At 38.9% G+C, this 20446-nt stretch overlaps 1 protein-coding gene across 5 annotated transcripts in view; it reads right to left on the bottom strand.

The window, feature by feature from the left end:
* Positions 1-20446, bottom strand: part of fbxw12 (F-box and WD repeat domain containing 12) — a 55029-nt gene that overhangs the window by 7646 nt on the left and 26937 nt on the right. For 2 of the 5 annotated variants that reach the window (XM_059649860.1, XM_048547509.2), the window contains exons 8-11: positions 16098-16314; positions 12861-13045; positions 12645-12775; positions 10167-11648 (exon numbers count right to left, since the gene is read on the bottom strand). In XM_059649860.1, coding sequence (XP_059505843.1) covers positions 11549-11648; positions 12645-12775; positions 12861-13045; positions 16098-16314 — 633 coding nt within the window. In that variant the 3' untranslated portion in view covers positions 10167-11548. Of the gene's footprint in view, positions 1-10164; positions 11649-12644; positions 12776-12860; positions 13046-16097; positions 16315-20446 lie in introns of those variants that run through there. The other 3 variants (XR_009446492.1, XM_059649861.1, XM_048547512.2) reach the window with 2 other exon arrangements.

Genomic DNA, 20446 nt, shown 5'->3' with positions numbered 1-20446 from the left:
AGATTCTGTGTCCCTATTTGAAGTGCGGCAAGTATCTACATTTTGGCAATAAAACAGCCAATGTCATGTTACGATTTTTACCTTTTATAATGAGGCGCAACATTTTTGTCTCTGAGCCAAGGTTTAAGTAGTATGCGTTTATTAATTTGTTTTTCTGTTAATTTTGTGTTGGTGTTTGTTTTAAATTTCTTGAGAGGGAACCCTAACAAAACCAATGACACATGAACAAGGACTATGACAAAAAAAATACCTACAGCAAGCATTTTATATTTCTGAACTGAAAAATGGGCTTTTTTTTGAAAAATGGGAAAATAAATAACAAATTAAAATAACAGAACGAAATTTGCTACATGGGTGATTGTGGAAAAAAAATAAGATGGCTAGTGAATGCTCCTGATCTGGAGGGACAATACTGCAATGCAGATGTGTATTTTAAAATAATCTTGGGTTAAGCCTTCTTATGCTCACATTTTTAGAAACTCTCCAGTTTAATTTGCTTTACAATATAGAAATAAATACGCTATGAATCTAGTGTAAATAACCTAAATGCAGGAAATTTCAAAGCTGCACGCACAAAACAAATATGGCTGTTCATTGAGATGAATGATTGGTGAATTGTTAGCCTGAGAAGATTCTTTATCTAAAGTGTTTGTCTAATGGGGAGTGACTTGCTTATGCAGAAATTATCATGCAATTGTATAAAATAATACAAATGAAGGAATCTAGCATTTAAATTGTAGTTTACATTGAATGCCGTTAATGTATTTGATGTGATTATCAACCTTTGCTGCCGATTTGCCAACATACTTCCTCTTCAAAAAAAGTGTTTCAATGAGTGCTTATTAAAGTTGTTTGGATGGCTTACTGTAGAATGTTAGACAGTGTAAGCAGATTTTTTTTAAGGAATTATTGAAAATTTTGATTATACTATTTCTCTTTATTCATGAAAGAGAGATGATACCCTATTTATGAGCTTATATCAACCATATTAAAATCAGGAAAATTCAGTCGCCTACATATATTTAGTGGAAGAGTTACAGACCTTAAGACGTAATAAAGCTAAAGACATGGAGCACTGAAGAACGTTGGCATGTATAGAAAATGAGTTTATTAAGAGTTGAAGATAGAAAAAGAAGATCTGCATGTGTTCATTTAATGAAGGATTGATCAGGTTAATTATAAAAGGTTGTTGAAATTGAGGAATATCCTTGTACAATAAGGAGCTTAAATCACTGGGACAAATTAATATTTAGAGTAGTTGGGAATAACCAACATAAATTAATCTTGCATTTTAGAATGACTAAATTCCCTTTTATTGGCAAGAACGGGATGAATTGCATAATTTTATATTAACGACATTAGGCAATTTAATAAAATGAAACATGCAGCTAACCTGTACTGTTTAATTTTTGTGGTTTGGCCTGCAGCTATTTGGTACTATAGCATTTACTGACTCATGACCACTGTCCACATTAGTAAAGAGTGAATTTCGATTATTCTTTCAGAATTAATCCTCGATGCTGCCTGATACATTGAAACTTATATGAGTGCAATTCCCTCAAATCTCACTCTGCATGGATTATTTAATCAAAATGTTTTCTGTGTTTCAGGGGCAGGTACTGTGTGGTTAACATTTGGTGATTAAGCAAACAAAAATCTGTTTCATTCTTGATCCATTAGATCAGCTTATTGCCATATAACAATTTCCCCGATATCCAGCTAGTATCAAGATTTCAGCATGCAAGGAAATCGGCTTGTACTATTTGCTGACAGTGTTATACCAGAAAGCTACTGTTCATGTTTTATATTTGCCTCCCAAACCTTGCTTTCCTCAATATATTTGTTTGTATTCAAGCATGGTTCATTGGGTGCTAGTTACCTTCTGTATTAGCAAAATACTTTGTTTGAACCGAAGGCAACTGGGCTACAAAATTCAGTAGCAGTAGTATAATTGGGTTTGCGAATGGTGTCTTGGCTCCAAAATGGTGTCCATGCTGCGCAGTTCACTTCTGGTGTGGACTAGACTGGATGCTGTTGTGGGTGAGTGAGTAATGTAGTTGCTGGAAGAGTGATCTAGAAGTATATAGATAAGGCAGTTCATATAATTACATGCTGACCCACTTCTATGAATCTCTTAATGCCAATTTCAGCCTTTGCTTCAGTTAAAGATATTCTCACAATTGTAACTTAGTTTAGTTGCATGAAGCACCACTTAAACATTACTTAAAGGGATCATTGACCCCTTTCAGGTTAGTTGATATCTGTTGGCTATTGCTGAGTTAGTAGATTTGTTTGTAGACTTACATGTAATGATTTCAGATTGTAGAACTCTACAGGAAATAACATAGCACTTTGTGAAGACCTTGCCTCTTATTGCAAGAGCTCCGTTTATATGCCAGCTGCCATCACGTGGTGTATTTTCCATTCTCCTTGATTGCAGCATGGCAGTCAATGAGCATAAGTGACTGGGCAAGCTGCTGAGAGGGATGATGAGGGGGAAGAAAGGCTTTTAACAGGATGCTGCATCCACTTAGGATTTTCAGGGATTATCCTCTAACTCAAGAAGGAACAATGTGTGAGTTAACAAGGTATAGAACTGGATGAACACAGCAGGCCAGGCAGCATCAGTGTAGCTGGAAAGCTGACGATTCAGAAAATCCTACTATCTCACAATGTATGAGTTGTCTCCATGACAGTCAAATCACTATAAGGACACCATCAGTCTATCAGTAGGACTGCGAGTTGGTGAAATTGACCATGGTCATGAGCATTCTCATTCACATGGCTGCAGTATTACCAGAAGAGAATTATGCACGTGGTGTTTACAGCACCTGTCACTCTGCAGGTGCTGCTCGTAACTTCAGAGTTGTACCAAAACTGGAAAGGAGTTCAGTTGCTGGTGTGCAACAATGCACGGCACAACATTGCAGGTAAATACCTGATAACTGGTAGCAGTCAGAATGCCTTTGTTTAGTGACAGGCTCTAATGCACTGTCAACGTTTGAACCACCAGGAGAAACTAGAACTTGTCAACTGAGCAAGGTACCCATGCGCGGCTACACTATACACGTAACAAAAGCAATGCCAGCACACAAGATATCATCATGCAGACTTTTGGAGTGTTTAAGAAATATTTCTGTGGCTTAGGCCATTCAGGTAAAACTCTCGAGTACTCAGAAATATGGTTCTGCATGCTGCATAACTCATTATTGCCACCAATAATAGAATGAACAGTGGAAGAAGGCAGGATGTAACTCCCACAGCATTTTTCTAGACTGGATTCCCATGATTCGCTCACTCGACTATTGTGCCAGCAGACACAATCCCAATTTCCCATTCAACTTCTCTTATCCTCTGTTACTGAGTATAACAGTGCCCTTTGACTATAATATTAACATTAAAATCCCGTACAAATACACGTTATTAAGCTCAGTGACCTCGCACAATATTCCATTGCAAAAAAAATCTAAAAATTCTCACGAGTTCTTTGTGCTTGTACTAGTGCTCCTGTAGAGCTACCTTATGACTACAGCTTGAATGACAGAAGATTACTGCTGTTTAGTGGGGATCTGCTGATGGCCTTGCAGAACTAACTTGAGCAACTTTTGTCTGAGCAGGCATGATCTGGGGCCACGCCACCTTAATCTGAGATGTAACACTAAGTTGGCTGCCTTATAGGTGACATTAAGCGCACTAGCAGAATGGTAGTGGTGAGAGGACAAATGCTGCCATCCTGAGAGAGGACAGCAGGTTTGTGCTTTGTGTAGCCACTTCTACTCGCGCAATGACTTTTCAGCAATATTAGCAAAGTGTTAAATGAAAGGCCAGTGCAAGCCTCTTGAAGCATTGACATGTTGGCTGTGGCTTTCATCTGAACTTGCACGTCACAATCAGCTTCTGTCACAGCACTCCAGCTTCAAACAACTTCCTTTTTATAAATTGTAGTGGTAGCTGACACATTCGTCATGAGATCTTGCAGCATGATTGTGTCTGCAACTATGTTAGTGATGTTGAGCACCACTTGCTGGAAGATTTGGATCCCCAGCTCTGTGCAAAGCCTTGAGCTGCCTACTCCTTCCTGTTCCTTGGCAATGCCTGCACATTTTGGCAGATTCCCCAATGTAGCAATCATTTCTGTGTGCATATGCTTTGTACATGAATACCTGTCTAATTTTTTCCTGTTAGTTTTATCATTCATGTCCTTATCCAGGTCATGCACAACAGAACTTTTATGCAACATCTCCATCTGACTGGTACCTATGCTACTCTTTTCTACTTGCTACGTGCTGACCCTGATGTCTAGGGTAAATACAGTGTCAATATCTGAGCTGTTGACTGAGAACTCTGTTCCTTCATCAAGCGTTTTCTTGCGCCTTCTACTCTTGCTGTTACATTACCTGGACAAGTTATAATTTCTGGGTATCTAAAAGAAGCAAATATAAGGATAAAATGTGGTGAAGGAAGGAAGGAGAATCAAGAAATTAATGGTTAAAACATCTTCAGCTCACAAATCAAGGTATTGTGTGATAAAGGAGAAATAGGACGTGAGCAGGAGGTTCAGATATGACTGTAATGTCGGCTTTCATGGTGTCAGTTTTTTGCTTTTTGTCATGGTCATTTCAGTGCTATAGAGCACTATCTCCCCAAAGGTGAAGTCATGTATGTGTTGCCTGTACCTGCTGGTTATGTGCTGCTCCTTGTGATCTGGATACTCTTATCATGCAAGAGAGATGAAAGTGTACCAAGTTCAATGGCACAATGTGTCTGAGTGCTGGGCCTATGGTTGAGTATTGGCAGTGTGCACCACCTTTTGAGATGTGTGTGAGGTCCACAGTAGCATTAATTGTGTGAGATTGAGTTGAAGTTATGAATGTTACACATGAGGTGTGTTTGCTATCTATTGCTGCCAAGTAAAGGGCAGGTGTTACTTGAGGTGTGTGGGGCTAGTGATGCTGTTGGTGGAATATGGCATTTGAGGATGGAATCACTGATCTTGATCACTCCCATGAGATCATTAAACGGCTGTAGTATTGCCTGTAGCTTGTGGGATGCTTCACTGCTGATTTTAACTGTGTACTGGCTACCTGCTGCTACTGCGTTGCCTACCTCCAGTTAGTCTCCTACAGCAAGGCCTCCAGTGTTCTTATCACATGCTTTTTTCTGTGATGCAAGTCCCGTTCCAGAGGCAAAAGTTAGCGTAAGCTAACTTGAACTCAGAGGGTTTTGCAATCTTTGTACCAATGGGTCAGTCAGGGAGCATCACAACTGAACCTGAACTTCCTTCATCTTTCTTGGGCTTTTTATTTTAATTAATTTATGGATGTGGACATTTTTGGCTCGGCCAGCCAATATTGCCTAACTGTAGTTGCCCTTGAGAAAGGGTGGTAAGCTGCCTTCTTGAACTGCTAGAATTCATTTTGGTGCACTATGTCTGAGATGTGCTGAATATCAGTGAAAGTACACTACTTTTTCCTTCCTGCATTGTCAATATCTTCATCATTATTTCAACTATCCTCAATTGAAAGGAGTGAGAAATGCATAGGGGCATAAACTCCGTTCCCTGGATGAAGACTCTTTTGGGATTTTTTTTAAATTACACTGCACATTAGATCTGAGCATTCCAATGTATTAGTAATCTTCTTTGAAATAGTTTGACGTAACCCATTTTAAGTTACGTAGCTTGGGGCAACTGTGCACTGACAGATACAGACATTCAGAATATTAGCTTTTGATTTTTTTTCAATGTAAATTTTAGTTTCTACAATAATCAGTAATTCTGACTCTTATTTGGAACAGATCAGATTAATTTAGATTGTTCTGGAGGTCTTCTGCTTTGGAATGCTTGAATGACCATAACTGTAAATGCGGCTTTGTATTTTTTTCAGCATCGTGACAGTGAATCAGAAAGCTTAAAGCTCCCAATAGAAATTGGCAAAAAAATGTAGTCTTCCCATTTGTATTGAATAGCTGTAATTGCTATTCATGTGTTTTCTCTCTCTCTCGCGCGCGCGCGCGCGCGCGCGCGCACACACACACACACACTCTCTCACTCTCCTGCGCGCGCGCCCTCGCTCTCTCTCTCCCCCTCTCTCTCCCTCCCTCGCTCGCTCTCTCTTCCCCACCCCACCCCTTCCCTTGCAAGATTACATTTTGGAATGTGAAGGGAGCCGTATTTTGTGATGCACTTGTGCAGTTCTTAAAATCTGGATCAAAAATACTACTGGCAATGGCCTGAGAGGAGTATGTTTCAGAAAATAATACTTGGAGAAAAGAATACATTAAATGGCAGTCAATAACAGAACATAATGTAATTGTCAGTGTAGTTTTGATTCTGATCAAACTTTTATATTGTGCATGTTTCAGTTATGTAGAAATTCTAAATTGGATAGAGTAGAATCAGTCCTGTACTTCTGAGTAATTGATCATAGCAAACAATGAAATGATGCTACCAGGTAACTTTATTTTGCTATTTAAATTTCATAAATATTAAGTAGATGTGTTTGATTTGACTGATATGAGAGTTTGACTTTGTTTTATAGCACATGTTAAATTGTTCATTATTTCACTCTGTTTCTACAGAGCACTAATTACACAAAAAAGAATGCATCAGAAGTAGAATTTGCTCTTTGGGATGAGGTAGTAGGTTGTATAGTTTTAGGGTCACACCCACACTGGGAGATAACTATACAATCTACTGTCTTTCCTAAGGTAGCAGAATATCTTCCACAGCCAACTAACGCCAATTGATATGTTGCATGTAGTGCTGTTATATAACTATTATACAGAAGTGGCATTTTGATCTTGTACATGCTATTTAAATTTCTTCCTAGGTATTGACAGCAAACACAAATTTCAATCATGCAGTACATTTTCGTAGTTTGTTTTTTTTTCCCCCTACTTCTGTATTATACTTTAAGGAATCGTGGAATTGAAATAAAGTCTTTGTAGTCTAGAATTTCTTGACTTGTGATTTTTGATCAAAAACTTTCAGTTCAAGAGTTTGCAAAAACTAATTTCCTTATAGATAACACAGTTAATTATAAATTCATTTCAATGACTTGATATATTTTGGATTACTATTTAGGTAATTAGTGCAGAAAATTTACCCCCTTTATGAATACTGAACTTGCTTTCCTGTGTTACGTATTTGGTTAATTTGCCCTATCCATCTATTTCCTTGTTTAAAGTTTTTGTTTTGTCATTCTGAAATCTCATTAAATTCTTGCCGTGTTATATTCGTACCCAAATTGTGTTTTTTGAAATTATTTTGTCCTTTTTAGTATGCTTCTGAGATAATTAGACCCCACCACCACTCCACAAACCAAATCAGGTGAGTTTCCATGATTTTTCGCTGCTGAATTAACTGATATCAGCCAAGTTAGATATATAAACTTTGAATCGGCCTTAATAGAGAATGATTGATCAGTATATATATCCAAAAGTGCTTTCACATACAACTGAACATTTTCTTTCTCCCCAACATCAAATCACTTGTCATTTTTCATCTGTTATCCACCATCATTAAATCACCCATGTTTCCAATTAACCATTTTGTGTAGAGCCTGCTAAGGGCAGTGCAGTAACACCACCAGTGAGGGATGGATGGAGTGTGGGGGAGGAGGGAATTCCATCAGAATGGACTTGGAGGTGGAGATGCGGTACTCCAACCCCTGCGGTGCTCACCTCTTTCTCGGGCATCGGGAGCATTGGTGGATACTGCATGCTCATTCTCCAAAGGCAGCTAGGCCCTTCTTTGAAAGGTTCATTGACGAATATTGAGAGTGCAGGATTGGGTTTCATTGTGATATCTTGTACATTTTAAAAGCCTATCGTTGTTTGTAGATATTGTGGTTATCAATGGCCATTCTGGTGAAACCATGTGGAGGCTTGGGGACGGTTTGCATAATGCCTACGCTCGGTTCGCGATAAACAACTGCACCTCCCAGTTGCAAACCATTTCAACTCCCCCTCCCATTCCTTAGGTGACATGACCATCCTGGGCCTCCTGCAATGCCACAATGATGCCACCCGAAGGTTGCAGGAACAACAACTCATTCCGCTTGGGAACTCTGCAGCCCAATGGTATCAATGTGGATTTCACAAGCTTCAAAATCTCCCCTTCCCCAATTGCATCCCAAAACCAGCCCAGCTCGTCCCTGCCTCCCTAACCTGTTCTTCCTCTGACGTATCTCCTCCTCACACCTCAAGCTGCACCTCCATTTCCTACCTACTAACCTCATCCCGCCCCTTGACTTGTCTGTCCTCCCTGGACTGACCTATCCCCTCCCTACTGCCCCACCTACACTCCCAGCCCCTTTAACTTGTCTGTCTCCTCTCCACCTATCTTCTCCACTATCCATCTTCGATCTGCCTCTCCCCCTCCCCCTTTTCTGATGAAGGGTCTAGGCCTGAAACATCAGCTTTTGTGCTCCTAAGATGCTGCTTGGCCTGCTGTGCTCATCCAGCTCCACGCTTTGTTATCTTGGATTCTCCAGCTTCTGCAGTGCCCATTATCATTGGTGGGTGGTTGTCAGCCATGAATCATAAATTAGCAAGGATTCAAAACTTAACAGAGGAACAGTAGGGGATGGTTGTAAAATAATTGTCATTCCAAGAAATAATGTTGTTGGTAATCTAATTTTGTAAAGTTACCAGGTAGTGTTCTCTTTACAAAAATAAAAACAAATCAGATTTTACAGTGTAACTATTTGTGTGAAACATAAAGGCTTTTTTTCAGGAAAATAAAATAGACATCAGCCTCTATTTAGACACTGAAGATTACTTTGCTGTATTGTTCTTGTACTTTAAAATGTCCGAGTAATTTTTCTTGACAGTGAAAACCTTAAGGTAATCATTGTGGATAATGTGGTGAGCTCCTGGGTAGAGGTAGTAGGTTGCATAGTTCGAGGACAGAGATTTTGGCCCAAAAGAGATAACTATACAACTTGCTGCCTTTCCTAGGGCATCATACTGAACATCACAACTGAAATGTCTTAATCTTCTGCAGACAAGACCAGTCAAAACAACTAACTTGAAAAAGGTGAGGTATAGTAGTATAGATTCTGATCTTTGAACATCTGAGTGTTTAAATACAACATAGACTTCTATTGTAAGTTGTTTTTTGCTTTTGTGACTAATTGAAACATTATTCATAATTTAAAAATTGTCAACTTAGTGATGGGAGGATTTCATGATGTTTGTTCCTTTTTTTTGATGAACTTACTTTGAAAGTATATTTTCATCAGAAGTTTCTTTGTAGAGTTATTTAAATAAATACATTTTCAAAATTGTAGTTTCCTTTTTTTGATTGTCGATATTGTCTTGTTTCCTACACCAGGTCTTTGTGTTAGGCGAATATAGTTAAAACTTAAATGAATGACCAGTTTCTCTTGACATTCAGCAACATTACCATGGAATTCCCCATCATCAACGTCCTGGGTGAGGGGTTACCATTAACCAGAAACTATTTGTATGCCTTGTCATATTCAGTGTGGCTTTAAGAAGGTCAAAGATTGGGAATTCTGTAGTGTGTAACTAACCTGCTGACTGTCCAAAGCCTGTCACCTTCTACTAGGATAAGTCAGACATGTGATGGAATACTCCCCACTTGCCTGGATGAGTGCAGCTCCAATAACACTCGACGTTCCACACTGCCTAGAACAAAGTAGCTTGACTGGCATCCCACATGCTGCCTTAAATATTCACCCCCTGTGCTGATTTGCAGCAATGTGTATGTGTGCAAGATCACTGCAACAACTTTCTGATGCTCTTTCAACATCACCTTCCGAAATTCAACCTCTGCATCCTAAAGAAAATAGACACGTAGGAATGACTCACTGAGTTCCATCCAGGGTGTGTACTATCCTGACTTGGAACTGTATTGCTCTTCCTTCACTGTCACTGGATCAAGAATCTGGAACTCCCTAATACCACTGTGGATATACCTACATCCCATCCCACCACCTCAAGTGTGGCTACAGATGGACACTGAAGCTGCATTTGTCAGCTATGCTCAAATCCCGTGAAAGAGTTATTTAAAAACTTGAAGTCTTTTTGGGATCATTGGGCGCAAGGCATTGCTACCAGGTTAAAAATAGCCAGTCATATTTTTGTCCGAGAGTTTCATGGTTCCAGCAGTAAGTCTTTATTCACCTTAATTCAGTGCTGTAATACATAGTGCATTTATAAACATTAAGTCTATAATTTATAAATGGGATAGATAGGTGTGGAAAGTATTTTGCAGAACAAGATGTTCCTGACTTTTAGATCCTTTATACGGACAATGACCCAGATATTGATGGAATAGAGCATTCAGGATTGTGTTTTGATAGTTGAATTTTTTTTAAAAATTGATCCGACTTGGAAATATTTTGTGCTGTGCTCGTCAATAATAGCACCACCAGAGCATTGGGCCATCTAGGATTGTGATGAATGATGGGATCTGACAGTTTATGCCCTTACTAATGGATTTAAGAATTTGAAAAAGTAACTGGAATGACAGGAAATCAAATTAATGAGTGAAATTTGGGAAAGTAAGAAATAAAAAGATCCAAACATGGATTAAGAAAAGGTGCAAAAGAAAGGTAAGAATTGTTAAAAGTAATAACTTACTATTTGCAGGAATAATTCATAATTTTAATTCTCTTTGTAGACAGGAATATTATTACAAAAACTCAAAATATTACAGAAACTCATCTGTAATAATATTAGGTACATTGTTAATTACCAGTCCTCCTATTCTACCATTGGCAATTAATTTGAAAATACAGCATTTTGTGAAGCATAAAAAGTTACATTCAATGTTCCATTAAGGGGCTGATGGAGTGGCACAAGCTGGTCCAACAAATTGTAGCAGTTCTTAATTCACAACGTCTGCCTTTACCCCCAAGTTCTTTGATGTTTCACACATGAATAATGATGCACGTTAATCTTGCCATTACTTCAGCACCAAAATCTTAACCAACGTTTGTGCAAAGGGTTACTATTTTAAGTGATGTCCAGGGCATTCTGAAGAGAAGGCTAAGTTGTGAAATTACTAAAGAATTGGCAGCAGTTTTTTTTTTTAGCCCATCCATTAATATTAATTCATTATTTTATAACAAAAACAAAGTTGCTGGAAAAGGTTCTGAGGAAGGGTCACTGGACCCAAAAGGTTAACTCTGTTTGTTTTCCTTCACAGATGCTGCCAGACCTGCTGAACTTTTCTAGCAACTTTGTTTTTGTTCTTGATTTTCAGCATCCACAGTTCTTTTGGTTTTTATACATTATTGTATAAGTTCCCTCACACACTAAAATGTTACTTGGGAATCATCTTATGGGGCAAGTGTACACATGATGGCAGCCACTGCAAAGATGAAAGCTGATTTATTTTCAGCTTGCCAGAATCAACATAAAATACACAGCTAAATCGAAAATCTGTAATGAAAGTAATGTACATTTGTACATGTTACAACTAAAGGTCTGATTCCATAAATTTAGTCACTTTGCAAAATAATACATAACATTAATGCTGTACAGAATACAATAGTCTTTGTGATTGAAGAATTCTTTATAGATTGAAGTTGTATGCTTTTAGAACATCTTTTCCATCCTTTGATTGAACAGCACCAACAATGCTTACATAGTCACACAATACACTTATAAATCCCCTGCAAAAAAACAGTTAACATGATAAATGTTTAGACCACTTCTGGAAAAATATAGCCCTTAAAATTAGATTCCTCTCTGAGAAAGAATGACTAATAGTCATGAATTGTGGCTTTTGATGGAGTGGTCCAAATTGATGGTATTGCCCTCTTGGTCTTCTACTCTGTACATTCTTACACAGCGTGTGTTGCACTTGCTTTTCCTGTTCAGTGGGATCACCTTAATTATGAATAAAGTTTCATCCTTGCTTATCCTCATTCTTCCCATTTATCAGTAAATCCCAAGCGTAAGGTTAACTTCCATAACCACCTCTTAACCCTACTGTTGTCGCTGTTATGTCTGATCATTATGAGTCAGAATTTTATGAACTTTAAAACTGGAAAAACAGAAACAAATTGTTGGAGAAACTCAGCAGATCTGGCAATATCTGTGAAGAGAAAGCAGAGTCAGTGTTTCAGGTCCACTAACCTGTTGCTGCAACACAAAATTTCACACACTGTTTTTCATTGTTGTATATCCACCCCAAAACTGTTTCTCAGGCTAAATCCAACATTGTGCAACTGTAGAATCTTACAAAACATAAACCATTTTGCCCATGTCCCAAACAATTTCATTCAATCCCCATCTCCATGTTTTCAATGTTTGTTTTGCTTCCATAGCTGCAGAAATGCTGATCATAAATCTAGCAAACTCCAATCAATCTGGCTTTACTACTTGCGTTCCCATACTTCACTTACATCTACTAATAAAGAGCTTTGGTGCCTTTCATTCCAAACGGTTGTTTTCTTAGAGCTACTAAGAGGAAATTAATAATCAAAAGTCTCTGTCAAATTTCTCCCTTTTGATAATGATCATTTCAACTACCCGTTGTCTGATTCTCATTTCATCCCCTACCTCACTTGTTTAATTGGGGACAATATAGAACATCTGTAATGAAGTACAAAGTAGTGATTTCTCATTATTAAATGATTTGCTAAATGCAAAGAAAGCGATCATACCTGGATCTCAAGTGAGAACCCCCCAGCAAATGGTAATTACTTTCAAGATTGAGATATTTGTTTGGTTGCCTTTTCCAGATATATACTCTAAGTGACAGATCCATTGATGCAGTGACCACACGGAAGGGATCCTTTATACATAAAAATAAAACCTTGTGAGAACAGTTTAAATTTTAACATGGTCATCTAATTATTAAACAAACTTGTAAATCGTACCACTGAAATTGCACTGATTGTTTCCTTGTGGTGACGAAAGCTGGCATGATGTGTACCATCAATGGAAAACAGTTTCAGTTCAGTACCTTGTGCTAGAATGATGGTATTAATTCCATGGCCTTCAACAAGTATATTATTATTATTCCAGCCAACTATCTTGCAGGTGAAATTTCCAACCTGTTTAGCTTATATAAATAACACAGAATATCAAGTGATTAAATTCACATTACCATTTAATGTGTAACTTCCAAAGGGAAGAGATTTTAACACTTTGCATACGTGGATCTACTCATCAACACAAACAATGGGTATAATAGTTGTACCAGTTCCTTCAACTTTTTGAAGCTATGGATCAATGAGAAATATGCAGTTGTTAAATCTAACTGGATAAACTCCAGGATTTGCATCCAAATAGATTGCTGCCCTGCACTATTTCATTAAAATGGACAGTCTCCAGCGTCCTGGCAGCCTATGAGAACGACACAACCCTGGTGATCCCACTTGTGAACTTGTCTAACGTCCCAAGCATACTCTGACCATCGAGAGCTGAATATTTAATACAACTGATGAGTGCAGTACAAGACAATCTGGGTATGTTAACAAACCAATCAACTAAGTGATCAGAGGCATACTGCTTATCGTTATAGTTAATTTGAGCTAACAAATGCGAACATACATAAAACACAAGCTGCACTGAGTGAAATCATGAAGCTGAAGCTTGCAGAATAATAAATTTCAACAGCAATCCCTACAGTAACTATAAACAACAGGAAATCAGAGATAAATGTGGTACTTGAATATCTGTAATGAAAAGTGACTTTAATCTGCATAGAGATTGTGCAAATCAAATTCGTCAAATTCCTACAGTGTCTATAGGATGGATTTCTCGACCAATACGTTGAGGGACCAACTAAAGAACAGACCATCTTAGACTGAGTAACGTGCAATGAGAAATGAATAATTGGTCATGTAGCTGAGAGATACCCCTTGAGGATAAGCGACCACAATATGACATTCTCCACCAAGATGGTGAGTGATGTTGTTAGTTCTGGGAGTAGGATCCTGAATCTTAAAGGGAAACTACAATGGTATGAAGGCATGAGTTGGCTACGATGGATTGGGAAATGTTACTGCAAGGAATGACAGTGGATAGGCAATGGCAAACATTCAAAGAGTGAATGGGTGAACTACAAAATATGTTTTAGCATCTGGTGTGAGTACAAGGAGAACAGTGGTCAAACCAGGGCTTATGAGCGAAGTTAGAGACAGTATGACATGCAAAACAGAGTCACACAAATTTTCAGGAAAGAAAAAATAGGATTGGATAAAGTTTAGAATCCAGCAAGGAGAACCAAGGGATTTATTAAGAAGGGGAAAATAGAGAATGAGTAAGCTTGCAGTGAACGTAAGAACTGACTGTAAAAGTTTCTATAGGTATGTAAAGAGAAAAAAGATTGGTGAAAACTAATGTAGATTCCTTACAGTCAGAAGCAGGGAATTCGTAATGGGAAACAATGATTTCCCTGTTAAAGTAAATTCCTATTTCACTTCTGCCTTCATGAAGGAGGACACAAATAACACATCAGAAATGATGGAGAACACAGGATTTGGTGAAAGGGAGGAACTAAGCAAATTGAATTAGTAGAGAAACGGTATTAGATAAATTGATGCAATTGAAGTCTGATAAATCCCTCATGCCTACTAAACCTACATGCCTGACTATTTAAGGAAGTGACCCAAGAAACAGTGGATGCTATGTGGTGGTCATCTTCCAAGATTCTACAGATTTGGGAACAGTTTCTATAGATTGGAGAGTAGGTAATGTAACTCCACTATTTAAAAACGGAATTTATAGTCCAGTAAGTCTGACATCACTAGTGGGTAAGATACTGGAATCCATTATCGAGAACTTTATATCAGAGCATTTGGAAAATCAGACACAGTAAGTATGTATTTACAAAAGAGAAGTTGTGCACGAAAAATCTAGTGAAATCCTTCAAAAATGTAACTAGACTTGATTGGAGGAGTCTGTAGATGTGATTTATTTGGACTTTCAGAAGGCTTTCAACGAAGTCCCATCTAAGAGATTAAATGAATAAAATTAAAGTGCATAATTTTGGAGGTAGTGCATTGAGGTATTATTGATAATTGGTTAGCAGATAGGAAACAAAGAGTAGGAATTAATGAGTTTTTCCGAACGTCACTGCCTGCCAATCAGGATAGTGTGGGGATCTATACTAGGACTCTAGCTATTCACAACATATGTTAATGGTTTAGATGATGGACCTAAATGAACTTGCAAAATTTTCGGATGATGCAAAGTTAGGTGGAAGGCTGAGCAGTGAGGAGGATGCAGAGATGTTGCAGTGTGATTTGGACAGGCTGAGTGAGTTGCAAAACACTTGACATGCAGGATAATGTGATTAAATGTGAGGTTATTTGCTATGGTAGCAACAAAAGGAAGGCACCTTATTATTTAATTGGCTGTATATTGAAATGTTGGAACTTTCAATAAGATCCAGGTGTCTTAGTTCACCAGTCAATGAAAGTAAGCTTGCAGGTGCCAGGAGGCAGTAAAAGCAAGCCGTATGTTGGCCTTCATAGCAAGATGGTTTGAGTATCGGAACACGTCTTGTTGCAATTACATAGGGAGTTGGTGAGGCCACCTGGAATATTGTGTGGAGTTTGGTCACCTTAACTGAAGAAGGAGGTTCTTGCTAGGGTAGCAGGACTGATGTATTAAAAGAGTTTGAGTCAGTTATGATTGTATTACTGGAATTTAGAAGAATGAAGGTGGATCTCATAGAAATCTACAAAATTCTACATGATTAGACAAGTTAGATGCAAGAAAGATGTTCCCGATGGTAGGGACCATCCAGAAGCAGCAGTCATAGTTCAAGGATGGGGGTAAACCATTTACGGTGAGCTCGTGAGAATTTTTTTCACCCAGAGCGTTGAGCCTGTGGAAGTAACTACTACTAGATGTTTGAAGTCAAGACAGTAGGTTTTCAAGGAGGAGGTAGATATAGCTCTTGAGAACTGTATGGAGGGAGAGCAATATTAGGTTATTGAGCTCAACAGTCAGCCATGACCATATTGAATGGCAGATGAGGCTCAAGGGGTTGAATGCCCTACTCTGCTATCTTCTATGTTTCTAAACCCAAAATCTTTGCTGAATAAATTAATAAGATTTTAACAATATCATACATTACAACACAAAATGGAGATAATTATTACCTTGTATTTCCAGTTTCTGTTTTGTTTTCTGAAGAATGATATCAAGAGTAACAATAGAGATCTCAGAAGACATGACATTGCTGTGGGTTACCGTAACCACTCTGGACGCTTTTTTTGGTAACCAGCAAGCTGTAAAACAACCCTTCAGTGGTAAGGAGTCTGTTGTTGGTGGTGGTGACAGATTACCATAGTTTGATAAAAGTTCTGTTCGCAACACCTGGAAGAAGTATACCTTCTTTTAGTGGCTCTGTTCCTATATGAGATTAGGTATATTTAATAAAATGTCGAGCAATCAAAATTCATCAGATCCTTCTTATTGACCAGCATAATTATCTTTAACCTACTGACTTTTTCTTTATGGAAACAATACAGGCAATGTATAATTTTGTTTCTTAGTTTAATGTTAAGGAGATTATTGGTAGAAATGTCCACTAGAAATTGTCCATTGTCATTTTGACTAATATTTGAACTCTCACAATGACAGGTTAAATTTTATAATCCAGTGATGACATTAATTGGTTTGGAAACTTTGTAAGCCATAAATTTATGACACTGACCTCTTGAAATTGATTTCTGACCTGCACTTCCTTTAAACCAGCTGCATTAAACTGTAAAATTTGTTTTCATTTCTCCATGAGGATTCCATAGAATGTGATATATAAAGGGAATAACTAAGCTGCATTATTGTTTGCACTCTTACTGCTTAATATAAGCAAACATTTTTTTAACTGGCACTTATGGGACCAAGAGTGTGCCAGCTGATCAAATACTACAGATAATCAAGAGGTCCACATAAACAATATAAAAACACTAATACAAATGTTCTGGATGTGAGTTTGCTCACTGAGCTGGAAGGTTAGTTTTCAGACGTTTCGTCACCATTCTAGGTAACACCATCAGTGAGCCTCCGACGAAGCGCTACGTGTTATGTCCCGCTTTCTATTTATCTGGTTAGGTTTCCTTGGGTTGGTGATGTCATTTCCTGTTCTTTTTCTCAGGGGATGGTAGATTGGCTCCAAGTCAATGTGTTTGTTGATGGAATTCCGGTTGGAATGCCATGCTTCTAGGAATTCTCGTGCATGTCTCTGTTTGGCTCCTCCTAAGATGGAGGTGTTGTCCCAATCAAAGTGGTGTCCTTCCTTATCTGTATGTAAGGATACGAGTGACAGTGGGTCATGTCGTTTTGTGGCTAGTTGATGTTCATGTATCCTGGTGGCTAGCTTTCTGCCAGTTTGTCCAATGTAGTGTTTGTCACAGTTCTTACAAGGTATTTTGTAGATAACGTTTGTTTTATTTGTTGTCTGTATAGGGTCTTTCAAGTTCATTAGCTGCTGTTTTAGTGTGTTGGTGGGTTTGTGGGCTACCCTGATGCCAAGGGGTCCGAGTAGTCTGGCAGTCATTTCGGAAATGTCTTTGATGTAGGGGAGAGTGGTTATGGTTTCTGAGCCCGTTTTGTCTGTCTGTTTGGGTTTATTGCTGAGGAATCAGCGGACTGTGTTCATAGGGTACCCATTCTTTTTGAATACGCTGTATAGGTGATTTTCCTCTGCTCTGCGTAGTTCCTTTGTGCTGCAGTGTGTGGAAACAACACGTACGGACCAAATACTGAACTACAGGAGCAACCATCCCAACACCCACAAACAAAGCTGCATTAGAACATTATTCCAACGAGCCACCACACACTGCAGCACAGAGGAACTACGCAGAGCAGAAGAAAATCACCTATACAGCGTATTCAAAAAGAATGGGTACCCAATGAACACAGTCTGCCGATTTCTCAGCAACAAACACAAACAGACAGGCAAAACGGGCTCAGAAACCATAACCACTCTCCCCTACATCAAAGACATTTCCGAAATGACTGCCAGACTACTCGGACCCCTTGGCATCAGGGTAGCCCACAAACCCACCAACACACTAAAACAGCAGCTAGTGAACTTGAAAGACCCTATACAGACAACAAATAAAACAAACGTTATCTACAAAATACCTTGTAAGAACTGTGACAAACACTACATTGGACAAACTGGCAGAAAGCTAGCCACCAGGATACATGAACATCAACTAGCCACAAAACGACATGACCCACTGTCACTCGTATCCTTACTTACAGATAAGGAGGAAACCACTTTGATTGGGACAACACCTCCATCTTAGGAGCAGCCAAACAGAGACATGCACGAGAATTCCTAGAAGCATGGCATTCCAACCGGAATTCCATCAACAAACACATTGACTTGGAGCCAATCTACCATCCCCTGAGAAAAAGAACAGGAAATGACATCACCAACCCAAGGAAACCTAATCAGATAAATAGAAAGCGGGACATAACACCAGCGCTTCGTCGGAGGCTCACTGATGATGTTACCTAGAATGGTGACGAAACGTCTGAAAACTAACCTTCCAGCTCAGCGAGCAAACTCCCATCCAGAACCTCAACCTGAGCTACAAATCTTCTCAAAACTCGCTAACTAATAGAAATATAATACACGGAGTATACACCACTGTTATACTTTATTTATAGCATAAATCACATAATTAATAAGGCAACTTTGCCTAAATAGAACACAGTGGCAGACAGCCTTTTCACTTTCACCCTCAACTGACTACTTGAACATTGTAGCAGTTTGGGGTATTTGAGAGGAATTGACTTGAAATTGAATCAACTGTTGATCTTCTGGGTGTGAGTTTGCTCGCTGAGCTAGAAGGTTCATTTTCAGACGTTTCGTCACCATTCTAGGTCACATCATCAGTGAGTCTCCGACGAAGCGCTGGTGTTATGTCCCGCTTTCCATTTATCTGGTTAGGTTTCCTTGGGTTGGTGATGTCATTTCCTGTTCTTTTTCTCAGGGTGTGGTAGATTGATTTGGAGCCAATGTGTTTGTTGATGGAGTTCTGGTTGGAATGCCATGTTGATCTTCTGTGTGGCCAATTGAACATAGAACATTACAGCACAGTACAGGCCCTTCGATGTTGTGCCGACCTGTCATACCAATCTGAAGCCCATCTAACCTACACTATTCCATGTACAACCATACGCTTGTCCAATGACGACTTGAATGTACTTAAAGTTGGCGAATCTACTACCGTTGCAGGCAAAGCATTCCATTCCCTTACTACTCTGAGTAAAGAAACTACCTCTGACATCTGTCCTATATCATTCACCCCTCAATTTAAAGTTATGCCCCCTCGTGCTCGCCGTCACCATCCTAGGAAAAAGGCTCTCCTTATCCACCCTATCTAACACTGATTATTTTATATGTCTCAATTAAGTCACCTCTTAACCTTCTTTCTGACGAAAACAGCCTCAAGTCCCTCAGCCTTTCCTCGTAAGACCTTCCCTCCATACCAGGCAACATCCTAGTAAATCTCCTCTGCACCCTTTCCAAAGCTTCCACGTCCTTCTCATAATGCAGTGACCAGAACTGTACGCAATACTCCAAGTGCGGCCGCACCAGAGTTTTGTACAGCTTCACCATAACCTCTTGGTTCCGGAACTTGATCCCTCTATTAATAAAAGCTAAAACACTGTATGCCTTCTTAACAACCCTGTCAACCTGGGCGGCAACTTTCAAGGATCTGTGTACATGGACACAGAGATCTCTCTGCTCATCTACACTACCAAGAATCTTACCATTAGCCCAGTACTTTGCATTCCGGTTACTCCTACCAAAGGACATCACCTCACACTTGCCCACATTAAACTCCATTTGCCACCTCTCAGCCCAGCTCTGCAGCTTATCTATGTCTCTCTGCAACCTACAACATCCTTCTTCACTATCCACAACTCCACCGACCTTGGTGTCGTCTGCAAATTTACTAACCCATCCTTCTACGCCCTCATCCAGGTCATTTATGAAAATGACAAACAGCAGTGGACCCAACACCAACCCTTACAGTATACTGATTGAACAAGTATATTTACACTGAGGTAAATAAATTTAAAATACTATAATAATTGGACACAAAATTACAGCAAACTTTGTGGTATTTGAGGTATATAATTTTTGCTGGTTCATTCAGGTGCAAGTTTAAGCAAAGTTTACTATACTGTGATACTGTTCATACACAAATATATTACAGTTTTAGTTAATAACCAATTTTTAATGCTAGGGGTAGAAAGGAACATCAGTACTCCCTATGATCTTCATACAAAAAGAGCTAAACATTATACTTGAACTATTCACAGCCAGACCAGTGATTTGTCTTTTAATCTTTCAAAGCCTGCAGTTATTTCACAGCCAGTGTGAAGCCAAAACAGTGTCAAATTTACATCTGAGATAAGATTGCAGATCTTTTATTTTCAGTGCCAATCTGAGTTGCACTTCACACTACCATCCCTGCAGCAT

Source organism: Stegostoma tigrinum, chromosome 11, assembly GCF_030684315.1.
Source record: "Stegostoma tigrinum isolate sSteTig4 chromosome 11, sSteTig4.hap1, whole genome shotgun sequence".
NCBI classification, from domain to species: domain Eukaryota; kingdom Metazoa; phylum Chordata; class Chondrichthyes; order Orectolobiformes; family Stegostomatidae; genus Stegostoma; species Stegostoma tigrinum.
Note: the sequence above shows the minus strand (reverse complement) of the source record. Positions and strands in the feature narration are given on the sequence as shown.